Here is a 15,534-nt window from a genome sequence, read left to right on the forward strand (position 1 = left end):
GTCAGGAGTAGACAAGTCTCTAATCAAAATGAACGTTTATATAGGAATGCTTATAGCATCAATTCTGTGGACTTCTGACGTTTTTGAAAACCAACTGTGTAAAGCAATCTGAACTGTTGTCTATTAACTCCTTTCCGCTATTTCTAACTAAAATCTAGAAAACACCCTAACAGTAAGCTCTGAGCCATGCAATTGCTATAGGCCCTTAACTCACAAGCTAACCATCTCAAATCAGTTTTTTTTTTTTAAATGTTAAAAAAAGGACTGGGGCTAAGCCTTGTATTTCTAAATGAGTTATATAGGCACAATGCCTATATGAGAGTAACAATATTAATCCCACTTTTATATCAATAAGAAACTCACACCAGTGAAAACTTTAAATTTGTACAAAATAAATTCTATACCAATATAAGAGATTATAACTTCAACTTTGTAACAATTATAAAGATTTCCACCAATGTAAGATATACCTATGTAATGTTTCACTTAAGAGTAAATTTGCTAACCTATCCCTATTTGTCTATTTCCATATTACTGTGTTCCCCTTTTCTTTCTTCCTTCCCTTTTACCTAAGAAGGAAGAATAAAGAAGAGGACAGGAAAGGTAGAAATCCCTGAGTTTAAGCTCTCTAGTTCCCTCTTTGTCCAAAGCTACATTTGTAAAGTATCTTTTAAATGACAACCCATGTATAATTTCTAAAGTAACCAGAACCATCCACTCCAACATAAGGAACTGGGACGATGATCTCCTTTTGTCTGCTTCCAGCTGAATTGGGGCGAAGAATTCCCATCTGGGGGCCCAAAGGGAAATAGGAAAATTGGCTTAGTCAAAGGAGAGCTAGTGGCATCATTTGCCTTGTAGTCACTATGTGCTGAGAGAGTTCATTGTTTAGCTGACAGTCAGAAAGGCTGGACAGGCAAGCTAGCTGTTCTGGAAAAGTTTTGGAAGCAAGTCGTTAAAAGAAGCATCCTCGATGTAGTTGTAGTAGAATCAAGCACAAAGCTGGAATAGAAGGTCTCAGCATCCCCGAGTATGAATCTTGCTAGGGCTGTCTTTCTCTTCTTTCATCCTATAACATATAAAACTTAAAAGCAGCAGGAGCATGCAGGGCACACAGCTTGGTCAATGAAGATCAATAAAGAAAGGTAACTGTCCTTCAGGTGAGTTTGATCACTTAATCAAACTGTAATATAACTTTGTATACATGCCCTCATAAAGAATGGCATGTATTAACAAATCATGAGAAATTAGTACCCAATTAAGTGGTTTTGGCTTTGTATGTACATTTTAGTCCCAGCCGGTTCCAGAGCTGTCTCCATATAAGAGACATAAACATCACCACATATACATCGGCTATTTGGTTGGTTGTGTTAGTCTCCCTTTTCTTCTTCCGTGTCGCTAAGGTCTTCAGGAGGTCTCCCTTTGTCATGTCTGATTTTTATCAACTTGGAAGGAACCCACAGCTTTTCTTTTCCTTTGGAAACATAGGCATAACCTCTCCCCCAGCGTAACACACTTCCCACTTTCCATTTTTGTCCTGGCCCGTACTGCCCGGCTTTGTGGGCCAAAATGTTGCGGCCTGCTCCGCTCCACGCTTGGCGGCCTCTGTGTCTTGGCCCAAGCTGCCGCTCGGTCCCAGGGTCAGGGTCTAGCGAGAGAGAGTGCGGATAAAGTGGAAGAGACACGAAGAATGGAGACAAGACAGAAAGTGATCAAGTCTCAAGTCTCAAGTCTCTCTTCTTGAAGGGAATTCTGAGGTATTTATACGCTTTTGCCACGTGCCTTGCAGGTGTTGATATGACATAAGCCTTACAGGCGTCTATAGCGTGTGCCTTGCAGGCGTGACTACCACGTGCACCTTGCAGCTGGGGGCAGTAAACAGCAACACAAAATATGTGGGATATCAGAGTGTGCTTCAGCTGTTGTAGGCCATTGAAAACCAAATCTCTTATCAGGGTATATGGTTCCAGATGGCTGCAAAGATAATCTAGCCGCTTTCTGCTAAAAGTCGGCTCCCAACACATTTTGACATCAGAATATCCTTAATATAAACAGGTTGATTTAGTTCAGTAGTTTTTTCCACCATTCAATGTCTCTCAGTGGCTGTGGTGTTTTGCTCATTAGCATTCAAAAAATTTAAGGTTAATAAAGCACTATGTAATCTATCTTTGGGGGTTCTTGTTGATCCCTTTTGCCCGTTAAGCATCTCCTTTAGAGTTCGATTAGATCTCTCCACAACCACTTGTCCCGTAGGATTGTGTGACATGCCTGTAACATGCTTTATATTATAATATGTAAAAAACTTCTTCATCTTATTAGAAATATATACCGGACCATTATCTATTTTAATTTGTATGGCTATTCCCATAATGGCCATGACTTCTAACAAATGTGTAATTATAGAATCAGTCTTTTCTGATGCCAAGGCAGTTGCCCATTGAAATCCTGACTACGTGTCTATAGTATGGTGCACATATTTCAGCTTGCCAAACTCTGTAAAATGAAAGACATCCATTTGCCAAATGTCATTTCTTTGGGTACCCTACAGTTCCTGTAGGCAATGGAGTTTGGTTATATAATGAGCAAGTAGGGCATTGCCTCACAATTTCCTTGGCTTGTTGCCAAGTGATAGACAATTCTTTCTTTAAACCTTTGCTGTTAACATGGTGGTTTTTTTTTTTTATGGAATTCTGAAGCCTCTAGTACGCTTCCTATCAATAGCTGGTTGATTTCATTATCACCTTGTGCTAGAGGGCCTGGCAGACCTGTATGGGATCTTGTGTGTGTTATATATAGTAGGTAACTCCTATTCCTGATAATTTGTTGTAGTTGAATAAATAGTGAGGTCAATTCAGAATCATCCTGAATAAGTTCAGCAGTCTCTATGTGTAAAACAACCCTTTCTGCATATTGAGAGTTAGTTACTATATTAAGGGACTCTTGAAAAATCTGACAACACCATGCTTATTGCATATAATTCAGATTTTTGAACTGACTTATAGGGACTCTCAGCCACCTTACTTATGTCTTCTGATTTATATCTTTGCCTTTCCTGATTTACTAGCATCAGTGTAAAACATAGGGGCTCCAGATATCAGAGTTCCCTTTAATATACGAGGGATAATCCAATTAGGTCTTTTTATGAACTGAAGCCGCTTGCTTTTAGGGTATCTGTTGTTAATCTCTCCCAAGAAGTTACTGCACGCTCTTTGCCAATGTTCATCTTGTGCCCATAACGAGGCAATTTCTGCGTTAGTAAAAGGTATAACAATTTCAGCTGGGTCCATTCCAACTAATTGTCGAAGTCTCATTTTTCCCTTTAGTTACAATTCAGAGACCTTCTCAATGTAGGTTTTTAACTTCTTACTCTGTTTATGAGCTAAAAATATCCAATCTAAGATAGAGTCTTTTCTCTGCATAAGAATTCCTGTAGGAGAATGAGTAGAAGGTAAGATAACTAAGATGCAGGCCATCTTTGGATCAATACAATCTAGATGTGTATCCTGCAATTTCCTTTCTACCAAAGCTAACTTCTTCTCAGCCTCAGATGTCAGTTTCCTTGGACTATTTAAATCTTTATCTCCTTGTAAAGTTTGAAATAAATTACTCAGCTCTTGAGTGGCCAAGCCAATTGCTGGCTGCAGCCAGTTGATATCTCCAAGTAGCTTCTGAAAATCATTAAGGGTCCTTAACTGGTTTCTTCTAATTTGCACCTTTTGTGGATTAACCCTTTGTAGACTTATTTTATACCCTAGATAATTAATAGAATCCCCTCTTTGTATTTTTTTCAGGGGCTATTTGCAATCCCCAGCAAGGCAAGGTTTTCTTTACTTCCTCAAACATGTTTTCCATGATATTAATCAATCCCCAGCAAGGCAAGGTTTTCTTTACTTCCTCAAACATGTTTTCCATGATATTAATATCTGGATCAGCCAACAAAACTGGAATGTCTACTTTTTGAAACTGGATGTCTACTTCTTGAAGTGGCCAACTTTCAGGCCAAGAATTTGGAGAGATAATGGTGACACCTCAGGCTAAGTAGTCCCTGCCAGATAAAACACTTCTCTGTGGGAAAGGACGGAGTTAAGAGTCAGATGATTCCATACTCCTGGGTCATTTCCAGGGCCAGACATCAAAGTCATGAGCCTTTTTCCAAGTTCGTATGCCCAGGGTTCTACTCTAGTGGACTCATCTGAACTGGTCAAGGGCAGCACTTAAATACCCACTTTTTAAACTCCCAAGAGTATGCAACAGCCTGCCCTTGCTTTCCAAAATACCACAGCATCACAAGGGAAAGCATTCCAGAGGAGTGACTGAAGGAACACAAAGTGGTCAGCACAGTGCAGCCCAGAACAGTGGGAGACTGGGGAGAGCTGACTTTCCCCAGGCGACCATGTGACATTCCAGTAGTAGTACACTAAGCCCGGGTGTGGGAGGTGCTAAGGTGGGAGGAGTAAAGAGAGGAAGAGGAGGAGTAAGGGAGGAGGAGAAGGAAGAGGAAGAGCTAGGAGGGAGAACAAGAGAGACAAACATGGAAGCAAATGTTCACGTGTCTCCGCCAGTCAAAGGTAGTTGGTATATCTAGGTTGGGTATTGGGTTACACTTCTGATTGTATGGGCATCTTGTTATTGATCATTACCAAATATATAAGCCTTTGGATAATCTAAGCTTTAGAGTCTCATCTGTACCGAGCCAGCATGGTTGGCAGGATGGTCTGGGCACTGCCCAGCCTTGCGGAGACAGTTTGGGAGATTGGCAGAGCCATCTCCTACTGGCAGAGCCATCTCCCACGCTGGCGTCTTGTGGGTGACAGAGCTGGTGTCTCTGGCTGACCGTTTCTAGCTGCAACGCACACATGGCCTTTGGCAGCCTTCAGATGAAGATGTAGAACTCTCAGCTCCTCCTGCACCATGCCTGCCTGGATGCTGCCATGTTCCCACCTTGATAATGGACTGAATCTCTGAACCTGTAAGCCAGCCCCAATTAAATGTTGTCCTTATAAGACTTGCCTTTGTCATGGTGTCTGTTCACAGCAGTAAAACCCTAAGGCAGAAACATTTCTATATGAGAAATACTCCATGTAAGGTTCTATTTATTTATATTCATGGAATGGGCACATCTATAGCCAGGAGGCTTATGATTGGTTTTCTAGAGTAGGGAGAAGATGATGAATCTGTTAATGGATGTGTGTTCTTTGAAGTGACATACATGTTTTAGAACTGAATTCTGTGTTGATGCAACTCTGAACAGAACAAACTCTGTCAAAGTGTAGATGTTGGGTACAATAAATTAGTTACAATGTGAATTATAATGCACAATATTTCTACTATGTTTTTAAAATTAGATAATATGGGTATGGGTGTAGGCACGGGTACCATGTCTACAGGTCAAAGGACTACTTGTGTAAGTCAATTCTTTTCTATCATGTAGGTGTTGGGGATTGAACTCAGGTTACCAGGCTTGACTGTAGGTGCCTGTACCTGCTAAGTCGTCCTGCTGTTCCTAAAACTTTGTTTAAGTTGAAGGGAATTTCAGGTACAAACAATGGGAAAGCATATGAGTGCTAGATCATGTTCAGGTAAAACTGAGCAGGTCTGTGTAGCTGTGCCTTAATCTGGTAATACCAAGCATAGGATCCACTGGGAGAGCGTGGCTGCCAAGTCACGTTTTTGGCCTCCAAACCCGCACGCAGTAAGTGAATATAATGTAAATGACCCAGTCTGTGGTAAAATATTGCAACTATAGGAAATGAAATATCACAACTAAATCAACATCAACCAGGCTCCACATACTCTGGAAGCATTTTGTATGTGCCACAGTGCAGCTACAGTGTTGAAGTCAGTGCTGGTGTAACTGCACCCATCTGACCATGGGACGTGGGAGCCACTTCCTGGGGAGAGGACATTCCACAGACAGGTCAAGTTCCTCAAGCAAATGGTGAGAGTAAAGAAAGCACAGGGAGTATGCTCTCGGGGAAAGGACATGTCAACCAAAAGTAACCTTGGATCTTCCGGGTTTTTGAGACTGTAAAATTGAATTCAGACTAATCATGTAAAAATTATACTTTTTAGTTTGTCTGAGTAGCAGTCATGTGTGATTTTGTTACTATTACAAAGAACTTACCTATTACAAGTCAACTTTTAAATATTCATGGCTACAACTGAGGTTCACTTTAAAAATTTTCTAGCCAAAGAAAGAAAAAGGGAAGGGGTCAGCATAACAGCAAAGGTAAAATATTATTATTTGTCAAAGCCACACAATGATACTTACAGATTCATTCTTGTGTATTTGAAGATAAAAATTGAGAGAATAGTGAACAAAATTATTATGAATATATCTGATATAAATTTATATTAAGTCTATATGTATGTGTTTGTTACATATGTATATTTAATAGAAATGATATATTTATTCTGTGATAAAAATTTCCTAACGAAGCAAGTAGGCAAAAAAGTTTCTTTCAAAAGTGTACCTGGAATTAGTAAGTGAGGCCCTAGTCTGCCCCGCTGTTACTGTGATTTACATACTTGAGATTTCATAGTTTGGAGACTGAGAAAATAAATCCTCAGAAGTAAATAAAAATGCTAAAAGATGCCGGGCAGTAGTGGCGCACGCCTTTAGTCTCAGCACTTGGGAGGCAGAGGCAGGTGGATTTCTGAGTTTGAGGCCAGCCTGGTCTACAGAGTGAGTTCCAGGACAGTCAGGGCTACACAGAGAAACCCTGTCTTGGAAAACAAACAAACAAACAAAAAGCTAAAAGATAATATATGTATTTCATAATATAAAATACCAGTAAGAGAAGGGTATGGCCGGGCGGTGGTGGCTCACGCCTTTAATCCCAGCACTTGGGAGGCAGAGGCAGGTGGATCTCTGAGTTCGAGGCTAACCTGGTCTACAGAGTGAGTTCCAGGACAGCCAGGGCTACACAGAGAAACCCTGTCTTGAAAAAAAAAAAAAAAAAAAAAAAAAAAAAAAAAAAGAAGGGTAAAATGTTATACCTGACCATATTATTTGGTAGTCCTCTTAAATGCAGGAATTTGTTCATTAAAGCTAATATTAGTCTGCTTTAAGAGATTTTTTTCTACCTAGAAAATTTAAAAAACGTAAATAATATGCCAGATACCTATACATCCTCACTTATACTTGGCAATGGCTAACATCCACCACAGTTGCTCCTTTTCTTCTCTGTGTAACCCCAGCTCCAGAGGGTCTAATGCTCTGTTTTAGCCTCGGCTGTCACTGCACTCACATACAAAGACGTGGACATGCAAATAAAATAAATATTTTTTTAAAAGAATAGTTTCTCCAAGAGTGTGTGTGTGTGCGTGCGTGCGTGTGTGTTATATTGCCTTTTTAAGGAAAACAAATAGAATAACCACATTCAGGCCTAATAATCTCCTCATGGTTGTTCTTCTGCAGCCCGTTAGTTTCTTCCACGTTGGGCGATGACAGATTGAATTACATTGTTACTGTGGTGATGTGCATCTTTCCCTCGTAGACGTTCATGTTCCCCATTTTAAACTCTTGCATCCAACGCCGAACCTTGCTTACCATACCACACTAGCAGTCAGAGGACACAACAGGTGCTTTAATGATTACTTAGAAAAAGCCACTTACACTTGTAGGAGTCTCTCACCGCTTCTCACCGTCCGGGTAAGCCTGATTCGGCTCTGTTTGAGAATTGTAAAACAACACAACACTTTTCTAATGCTGGTCTGTTGCTCTACAGTTTAAGACCCCTCAAGGTCTCTAAGGATGCAATCCACATCATCATCCAGCATTTCCCACTGCTGTCTGGGGCTAACGCCTGCTTTGCCCAATTTCCCCTGTGTGCGTTCCTTCCAGAGTTTAGGCTCTGTCCCTAGCTCATCCTGCCCTACCTGGGCTTATCTCCTCTCTGCTAAATCATTCACATTCTTGGGAGTTTCTTAAGTGTCATTTCTAAGGCCTCTGCTCTGTGGAAAGTGATCTTTCCTGTCCAGATGGAGAGCTTCCTACTACTGCCACCAGCACAGCTATATTTCCTCAAAGCTTTATTATAATAAATATAAGATGTAGAAGATAAAAAGATGGAGAATCTTCCTCACCAGCTCCATCATCCCCGCCCCTCCTCTCAACGAACCACTTAGGAATTTAGTATTGCTTCCTCCCTTGTCTGCCTCTTCCATCTCATCCTATTTGTTGAGATTCAAAAAAAAAGGGGAGGGGGAGGGTTTTTTTTTTTTTTATGATTTTGTTTTATATGTTCTGGAATCTTCTGTAAAGTTGTGAATGGTTTCCTTCCGTAAACATATTTTTAATATTTTTTCTCTTAACATGCCAGTAATATACTGTTACTACACCCAGCTTCAGTTCATTCTCCAATGTGTAAATAAAATTTCAAATCTAGTTCTCCTTTTGAAGGCATTATGGGTGCTTCTTGTTGACACGACGTCGGTAAACAGTATGTTAGTTACTTTTCTTGTCACTAAAAACCCAACAAATGAAACGTAAGGGAAGAGATATTTATTTAATTAGACTCAATTTTTGATGCTACAGTCCCTCATGACAGGAAAGATTTGGCAGAAGCCTCAGTTCGTGGTGGTGGAATGTGTCCTCGTTTCTGTTGGCTCATGGCCATCTCAAAATGCACTCAATTTCACCTCAGAAATTCCCACAATCTTAATACTCAGCTCCATTCAAAAGTCCAAAGTGCTTTGAGAAGCAGAGGAAAACTCTTAGCTGTGAGGTCCTATAGAACAAGCATTACAGCATACAAAGGAACAAAGTAACTATCCCTATTCTGCAAAGCAAGTCTGAGAGAACAGCAAGGAAAGACTGGATGGCTACAAGGCTAAATCTTAGCCGGGCATACAAAGGCTGCATCTTAGTGTCCAGTGTCTGGAATACACAGTAGCATAATCTGAACACCAGTGTGGTTTCACGTTTCACCCTGCCTCTTGGGTGTGGAAAGGCCGCTTGGGCAGGAAACGAGATAGTCAGCTCAGCTGCAGAGGGGTTAGATTGCATTTACCCTACACCCACTGTCAGGTGATGAGCTCGCAGGAAGCATTGATATACCCCTGGGTGGGAAAATGCAGCCTGGTGTGGAAGGCCAAAGCTGGGGTTCCCAAGATCCCAGGTGTCCAGTCACCACTGAAAACCATGCAGAGGGAGTCAGAAACCATGGGCCTACAAAGAGGAGCCTGGTGCCAGGGGTTCCCAAACTCCTGGACATCCAGACCACTGAGTAAGTGGTGGGGAGTTGGGAACTGAGTTGGGTCCTAAGGCTGAGGATGGCATTGGGGGATATGGGGAAATCTGGCTTAGCTGATCAGTGGTGATTGTCCTTAGCTTAGCTGCACTTGTCTGGGAGCATGGAGGGGCCTTCTCAGGAGGCTTAGATGACGGCTCTGTAGACAAAGTCTTTCTCTATGCTCCCCACTGTGGTTCTTGATAAGAGAGACAGTCCTTGGTTCCAAACTTTATTGATTGTTCATAATGGAAAATGGATACATGGTGGACCAGAGATTAAATACCTTTGGCAGGAAGGAATGTCCAGGAAGGGAAGCTTATTAGCTAACTCTCAGGGCCTCTAAGATACCTCATTAGCATGGAGAAGTGTGTTCTGATCTATATGAGTTCCTATGTAGGGAGTGTGGTCATGTGACAAGGGCCTGGTTGGAGGCAAGTAAAGGTCCCACCATCTTCTCTGGGTTCCAGTGCTTCCAATCCGCTCAACCTTACCAAGTTTCTTGGCACAGTCCACTGCCCCACACTCCAATAGGCTTCTTACAGCCAGGCTGCCTAAAGCATGCATGGGTTTTCTCTTGGGCTGGCTCCAACCAGTACCCACTGCTTCTTCAACAGATGCTCTGTGTTCTTGTCATCTCCCACATCCTGGGGTCTCAGTTAACACTTAGGTTTCACCTTTATAACTTCATACAACCTTTCAGAGCCTTTCTTCAAGGAATCTGAGCACCTGTTATACATTGTCCTCACAGGCTTGTTATGGGACTATGGGACAAATGTCTCTGCCCCATGACCCTTACGTTGTGCTTTCCTGCAAAACCAGCATTATACAGATGATGCCAAGTCCTGCCGCCATCTTGAAATGGAAACTTCAGGCTATAGCATTCTGTAAGCTCCTGTACAGCTGAATGAGCCTGAATGTCTTGAAATTCCCCCCACCAAACAGTCTTTTGAATTTGAATGTCCTGTGTCTAGTCCAATTCCCTATGGGTTCCTTTTTCTCAGAGACTTCTGAGCTACCACATTAAGTTTGATGTACACCATTTTGAGGACTTCTCTAGCCTGCTGCTTCAAACTTTTCCACATTCCTCCCACAAGCCAGTTTGGATAGCCCAACAGTAGGTTTACTGCAACACAACCCCACTTCTGGTACCATTTCATTACTTTTCTCATCACAAACTGACTACCGGAGAGAAGCAACTTAAGGACAGATGGATTAATTTGGATTCCCTCATTCAGAGGTCACAGTTCACATGACACACAAGGCACGAACAGCAGAGGGTTTGTAGTGTGATCAGAACTCAATATATGTATGGACTTGTCAAAAATAACTTTGTAAGACTGTTTTTGGAGTAACTGGAAAAAAAAAAAAAACCCTATTGCAGGATTTTCAGTGGTCCTGCTTGGTGTTTAATGATAAAGACACTGAGACATCTGTATAGTATAAGGTCTGTTTTCTGGGGCAGTCTCTCAGCTAGCCCATCTACTATTCTACCATTTTGTCTCTCCATGTGGCTGGCTCTATCTATCTATCTATCTATCTATCTATCTGCTCCATTCTAGTCCATGTTTTTGTGTCTCTGTCTGTCTGTTGGTCTGCAGGTCCTTCTGCCCCAGCTCTGGCTACCAGCTCTTCATTATGCAAAAAGCCAGAGTCCTTACTCACCCAGTTAGCATTGGGGACTACGTGACCTTCCTCACAGGAGCTTGCCTTTCTCTTTGGGCAACAAACATTGAGAAACAAACATTTACGTATTTGGCTAGTCAGCCACAGGCCCAGCAATTAACAATTGAGGAAACAGGCATACTTTTTCACAGCCAATAAATACAATGTCTGTGGGTCACCCTAACCAAAACCTGTCTGGGAGAGTGTTAGCCGAAGGAAAGACATACAATATTCACTGACATTCCACCTCAGACTGCAGACATTTAAAGGAAAACCACACATCAGAAGAACTGTTTTTTTCAGAAAGGCCCTAACATGTGTTTCTTTTCTTTTTCTCTGAGATATTCTTCCATTCAGCCAAGGTCTTCAGGATTTCAGATGTCTTAGGTCGGTCCATGGGTTCCTTTGAGAGTAATTTCTGTAGAAGGCTTTTCTGTTAATTACAGGTAAGAGTCAGTATTAGGAAAGAAAATAGTGGAAAAGATAAAACTGACAGCTTACAAGTACTTACTTCTTTGTTGTCGAATATTTCATCAGAGAAGTCGCCATTTCTTAGACTTTCAAAAACCTGAAATAATGAATAGATGTATTTACTAGGCAGTGACTTACATGGGAAGAAAAACTAAACACAGTAATAGCTGGAGACACACTAAATCTAGAAGATTTCTAAAATTTAGGGCAGACTCTTTAGTCTAAGAAGCAAGCAAAGCACCCCTCCCCAAGCCTACCCCAATCATGTGACCATCCTAACATTCAATGCTTTGAAGTGATAGGTGCACGAGACTCATCATTCCCCTCTGTTTTGGAATTCGAGGCAGGACATCTCTCCATCACTTCTATTTTAGGGAAGATAAGGCACTGGACTCCAGGCAAGCCTTCTTTCCTGAGCTTCCAACTAGGATGTCCAATAGCCTGCTGTCTCCAGTGATTCCTCACCACCTACACAACAAAGCCCAAACTCTTTCCAGCTCCACCAATCACCAGCCTCAGATAAAAGCATACAACCTGTTAGTCCCAACAGACACTGCACATTCTAACCTGCATGTGGGGTTACATGCTTTTTATTTCAGACTATTAGAGTGAACTAACTCAGGTTAGTTGTCTTCTGACTACCATGAGCATACCAGAGCATGTGAACACATGTGTGTGCGTGTGTGTGTGTGTGTGTGTGTGTGTCCTTAAATATCTCCCCCCCCCAAAACCCCAGAAAACAAACAAAACAAAAACCAAACAAACAACCTGACCCTTCAGTAACCAACTTATATGCTTCCATGAAACCTAAATCCAGACTTCTGGAAAGATTTTTTTACCTGTTTCCACAGACTTTCTGTCTTCTAAAAATAGTCATTCTCTGATGTTATTGTTTTTTCCTCTTACAAAAGGAATCCCTTGAGAAACTAGCTCGTCCCCTTTTTACATCCGGGTAGTACTTAGAACGGAAACTTCCCTCTAATCAGTGAGGTTTTGTTGGCAAACCTGAATGGGAATCTTAGGGGCTAGACACAGATTTTAAAGAAAGTCAAAGTTTTTAATCTATAGTAAAATGGCTGGCAATACTCGAAAGAGAAGACATATGTTTCCCTGACAACCAGAAGCTAATGTGGTGACATACACCCTCACCAATGGCAATAGCAGCAGCGCTTAAAGGATTGTCAATGCTTTAGTTTCCTTAATTCACTCGTGGGATATTTACCTTTGTTTTCTCAAGATAAGTGCCGAATATGTGAAGAAGTTCAGCTAGAATAAGGCCCAAAGCAAAGATGTCCACTTCTTTTCCATACTGCGATAAAGATAACTGGAAGCCAAAATACATGTGTCTTTGTTACTCACCTAATAGAAGTCTCCATGCCTTTTGAGAACAAAAAATAGCTAGAAGTGATATATTACACTAAAATGGCTTTTGAACATTTGTAGCAGATGTGCAGCTTGGTCTTCATGTGGGTGCCCTAACAGCTGGAGCGCCAGCTGTCTCTGACTCTTTTGCCTCACATGGACTCCCCTTCCCTTCCCTGGACTGCTTGGTTGGACCTTAGAGGGAGAGGATGTGCCTAGTTTTTCTGGGACTAGATGTGGGACCCGAGGGGGGCTTCTCCTTCCCTCAGGTGAAGGAGAGGGGATAATGGGAGTAGGAATTTGTAAGAGCCAGGCTGAGGGGAGGTGCAGGCTGTGCTCAGGATCTAAGGTGGATAAAAAGAAATAAATTATTGGGACAAGACAAAACAAAAATGCCCGTTTATTTATGTCTATCTCATAAAGTTGAGCACTAACATTAACCATCACATAGAAACAGAAGGAACACAATGGAGGCCATATAAAACAAATCGACAGCTGAGTTTTTACTAAGTAGTGAAACCAGGAACATTTCCACCAATACTAAGAGTCAGACAATGGGATGAACTTTCTCCATCCGCATTCAATCTAGTTCTTGAACTCTTACCCAGATGAGAGAAAGATAGAAAAGAAATTCAGACAGGAAAAGAGGCCAAGTCCCCATTTGTAAACAATACAATCCTGTACATAAGAGACTCTAAATTTCCTAACAAAAACTAACTGGCTACAAAGTCAATATCCAAAAATCAGTAGTTTTGGATCAGAGAGACCACCCAGGTCTCTACTTTTGCAGAGAACCTGAATTTAATTCCCAGCATCTGTACGATGGTTCACCTATTTCTGACTCCTGATTCAGGGGATCTGACATTCTTTTCTGGAATCTACAGGTACCAGGGATACAGATGGAACAAATACATACAGGCAAGTTCATACACATAAAATAATTTTTTTAAATGAGTAGGTTTTCTATGTTTCAGTAATGAATGTGCTAAAAGAATCAATCCATCTTATTGACAATAGCTTCAAAAAATGATACCGTGTATGGTGGTACACACCTTTGATCCCAGCACTTGGGAGTAGAGGCAGGTGGATCTCTAAGTTGAGATCAGCCTGGTCTAGAGTGAGTTCCAGGGCAGCCAGGGCTACACAGAGAAACCTAGACTTCCTGTGCTGGTAAATCAGCAGAATTAACATATTAAAAAATGACTATAGTACCAAAGGTGATATACAAATTCACTGTAATCCTCATCAAAATTCCAATAACATGCTTAACAGACAGAAAAAAACCCAAATTGATATGGAAGAATAAAGACCCTGGAGAGCCAAAAAAAAAAAAAAAAAAAAAAAAATCCTAAATAAAAAGAACATTACTTGAGATATCACTATATTTGATTTTAACTCATATTACAGAGACTTAGTAACAAAAAAGTATTAAAGGGACACAGAGGAAGCATGTGATTTAATTGAATAGAATAAGAAATCTACAATAAACCCATGTATCTCCCTCATTTTGACAAAGATGCCAAATGCATACTTTGTAGAAAAGACAGCATCTTTAACAAATGGTCCTGGAAAATAAGATACCCACTCCACTGTGTGTGTGTGTGTGTGTGTGTGTGTGTGTGTGATGGAGAGCAATCAGACAAGATTCCTGATATCCTGACACAACCTTTGGCCTCCATATGCTCATGCACAAACACATACTTACAGGAGAGAGAGAGAGAGAGAGAGAGAGAGAGAGAGAGAGAGAGAGAGAGAGAGAAAGAGAGAAAGAGACTGACTAAAGAGGAATGAAATAGAAAGGAAAGGGCTTTACCTGTTCTGGACTCATGTATAGAAGAGTTCCTGTGTGCTTTGTTCTGGGTTTTCCATCATTTTCCAGGGCTGTTGCAAGGCCAAAGTCTCCGATCTTAATGTGTTTTTCGTCGTCTACTAAAAATATATTACCTGGCTATAGAAAAAAATTAATTACCATATACCAGCTGGACCAACTATTACCACAGGTCCCAACTACATCTGGGGATGAGACAGGGTTTCTTTGTGTAGCCTCTGCCATCCCGGAACTCACTCTATAGACCACACTGGCCTAGAACTCAGAGATCTGCCTGCTTCTACCTCCAGAGTGCTGGGATTAAAGTTGTGCACCGCCAACACCACTCAGCCCCAACTATCTTTTATGCTGATTTGTATGGGTTTCCATAGGCTTCCCAAATCAGGGAATTTTAAACTTTGGGTCTTTAAAATTGCCAAGTGAAGAAAGAAGAAAAGACTTTTAAATGACAGCAAAGGTGGTTTGGGTTATACCTGTTTTCAAACATCAGATCAACTGTCAAGTGAAAAATTCAATTTGCAGGGTTCCAAGAGAGGGATTCAGACTGGATGGTGGGCATGAGTATGGAGCCTTGCTTTCATAAACCCTAGCCAAGTAAGGTGCAAGGAATGGGAGTTAGAGATCCCCAGCCCAGAACAGAGCTGGGCATCCACCTGAGCAAATTCTGCAGATGTGACTCAGAATCTAACAGGAACTAAAACCCCTTCCAATCTTGTGAGTGTCCGAATGGGTCAGTACCCAGGATACTGCAGGATAGCCCAGGCAGGATTTCTCTCCAGTTCTGACAGTTTTTAGGAAGTATATCCTCTCCACCTTGTTAAACAGATGCTGATAACGATCACAAAACACCTTTTCTATGCATTTTCTTTGGTCATTTTGTTTTTGTTGCTGCTGTTGTTTGGATTGGTGGTGGGGGGGCTGTTTTGTTTTGTTTTGTTTTTTACAGGGTTTCACATATCCCATGCTAGTCTAGAA

At 41.3% G+C, this 15,534-nt stretch overlaps 1 protein-coding gene across 1 annotated transcript in view; it reads right to left on the reverse strand.

Annotated features, from left to right (window-relative positions):
• Positions 1-9,451: 9,451 nt before the first annotated feature.
• Positions 9,452-15,534, reverse strand: part of Eif2ak2 (eukaryotic translation initiation factor 2 alpha kinase 2) — a 29,471-nt gene continuing 23,388 nt past the window's right edge. The window contains exons 13-16 of the mRNA XM_034514534.2: positions 14,545-14,679; positions 12,592-12,693; positions 11,410-11,466; positions 9,452-11,331 (exon numbers count right to left, since the gene is read on the reverse strand). Coding sequence (XP_034370425.1) covers positions 11,209-11,331; positions 11,410-11,466; positions 12,592-12,693; positions 14,545-14,679 — 417 coding nt within the window. The 3' untranslated portion in view covers positions 9,452-11,208. The remainder of the gene's footprint in view (positions 11,332-11,409; positions 11,467-12,591; positions 12,694-14,544; positions 14,680-15,534) is intronic.

The sequence above is a fragment of the Arvicanthis niloticus genome, chromosome 11, assembly GCF_011762505.2.
Source record: "Arvicanthis niloticus isolate mArvNil1 chromosome 11, mArvNil1.pat.X, whole genome shotgun sequence".
NCBI classification, from domain to species: domain Eukaryota; kingdom Metazoa; phylum Chordata; class Mammalia; order Rodentia; family Muridae; genus Arvicanthis; species Arvicanthis niloticus.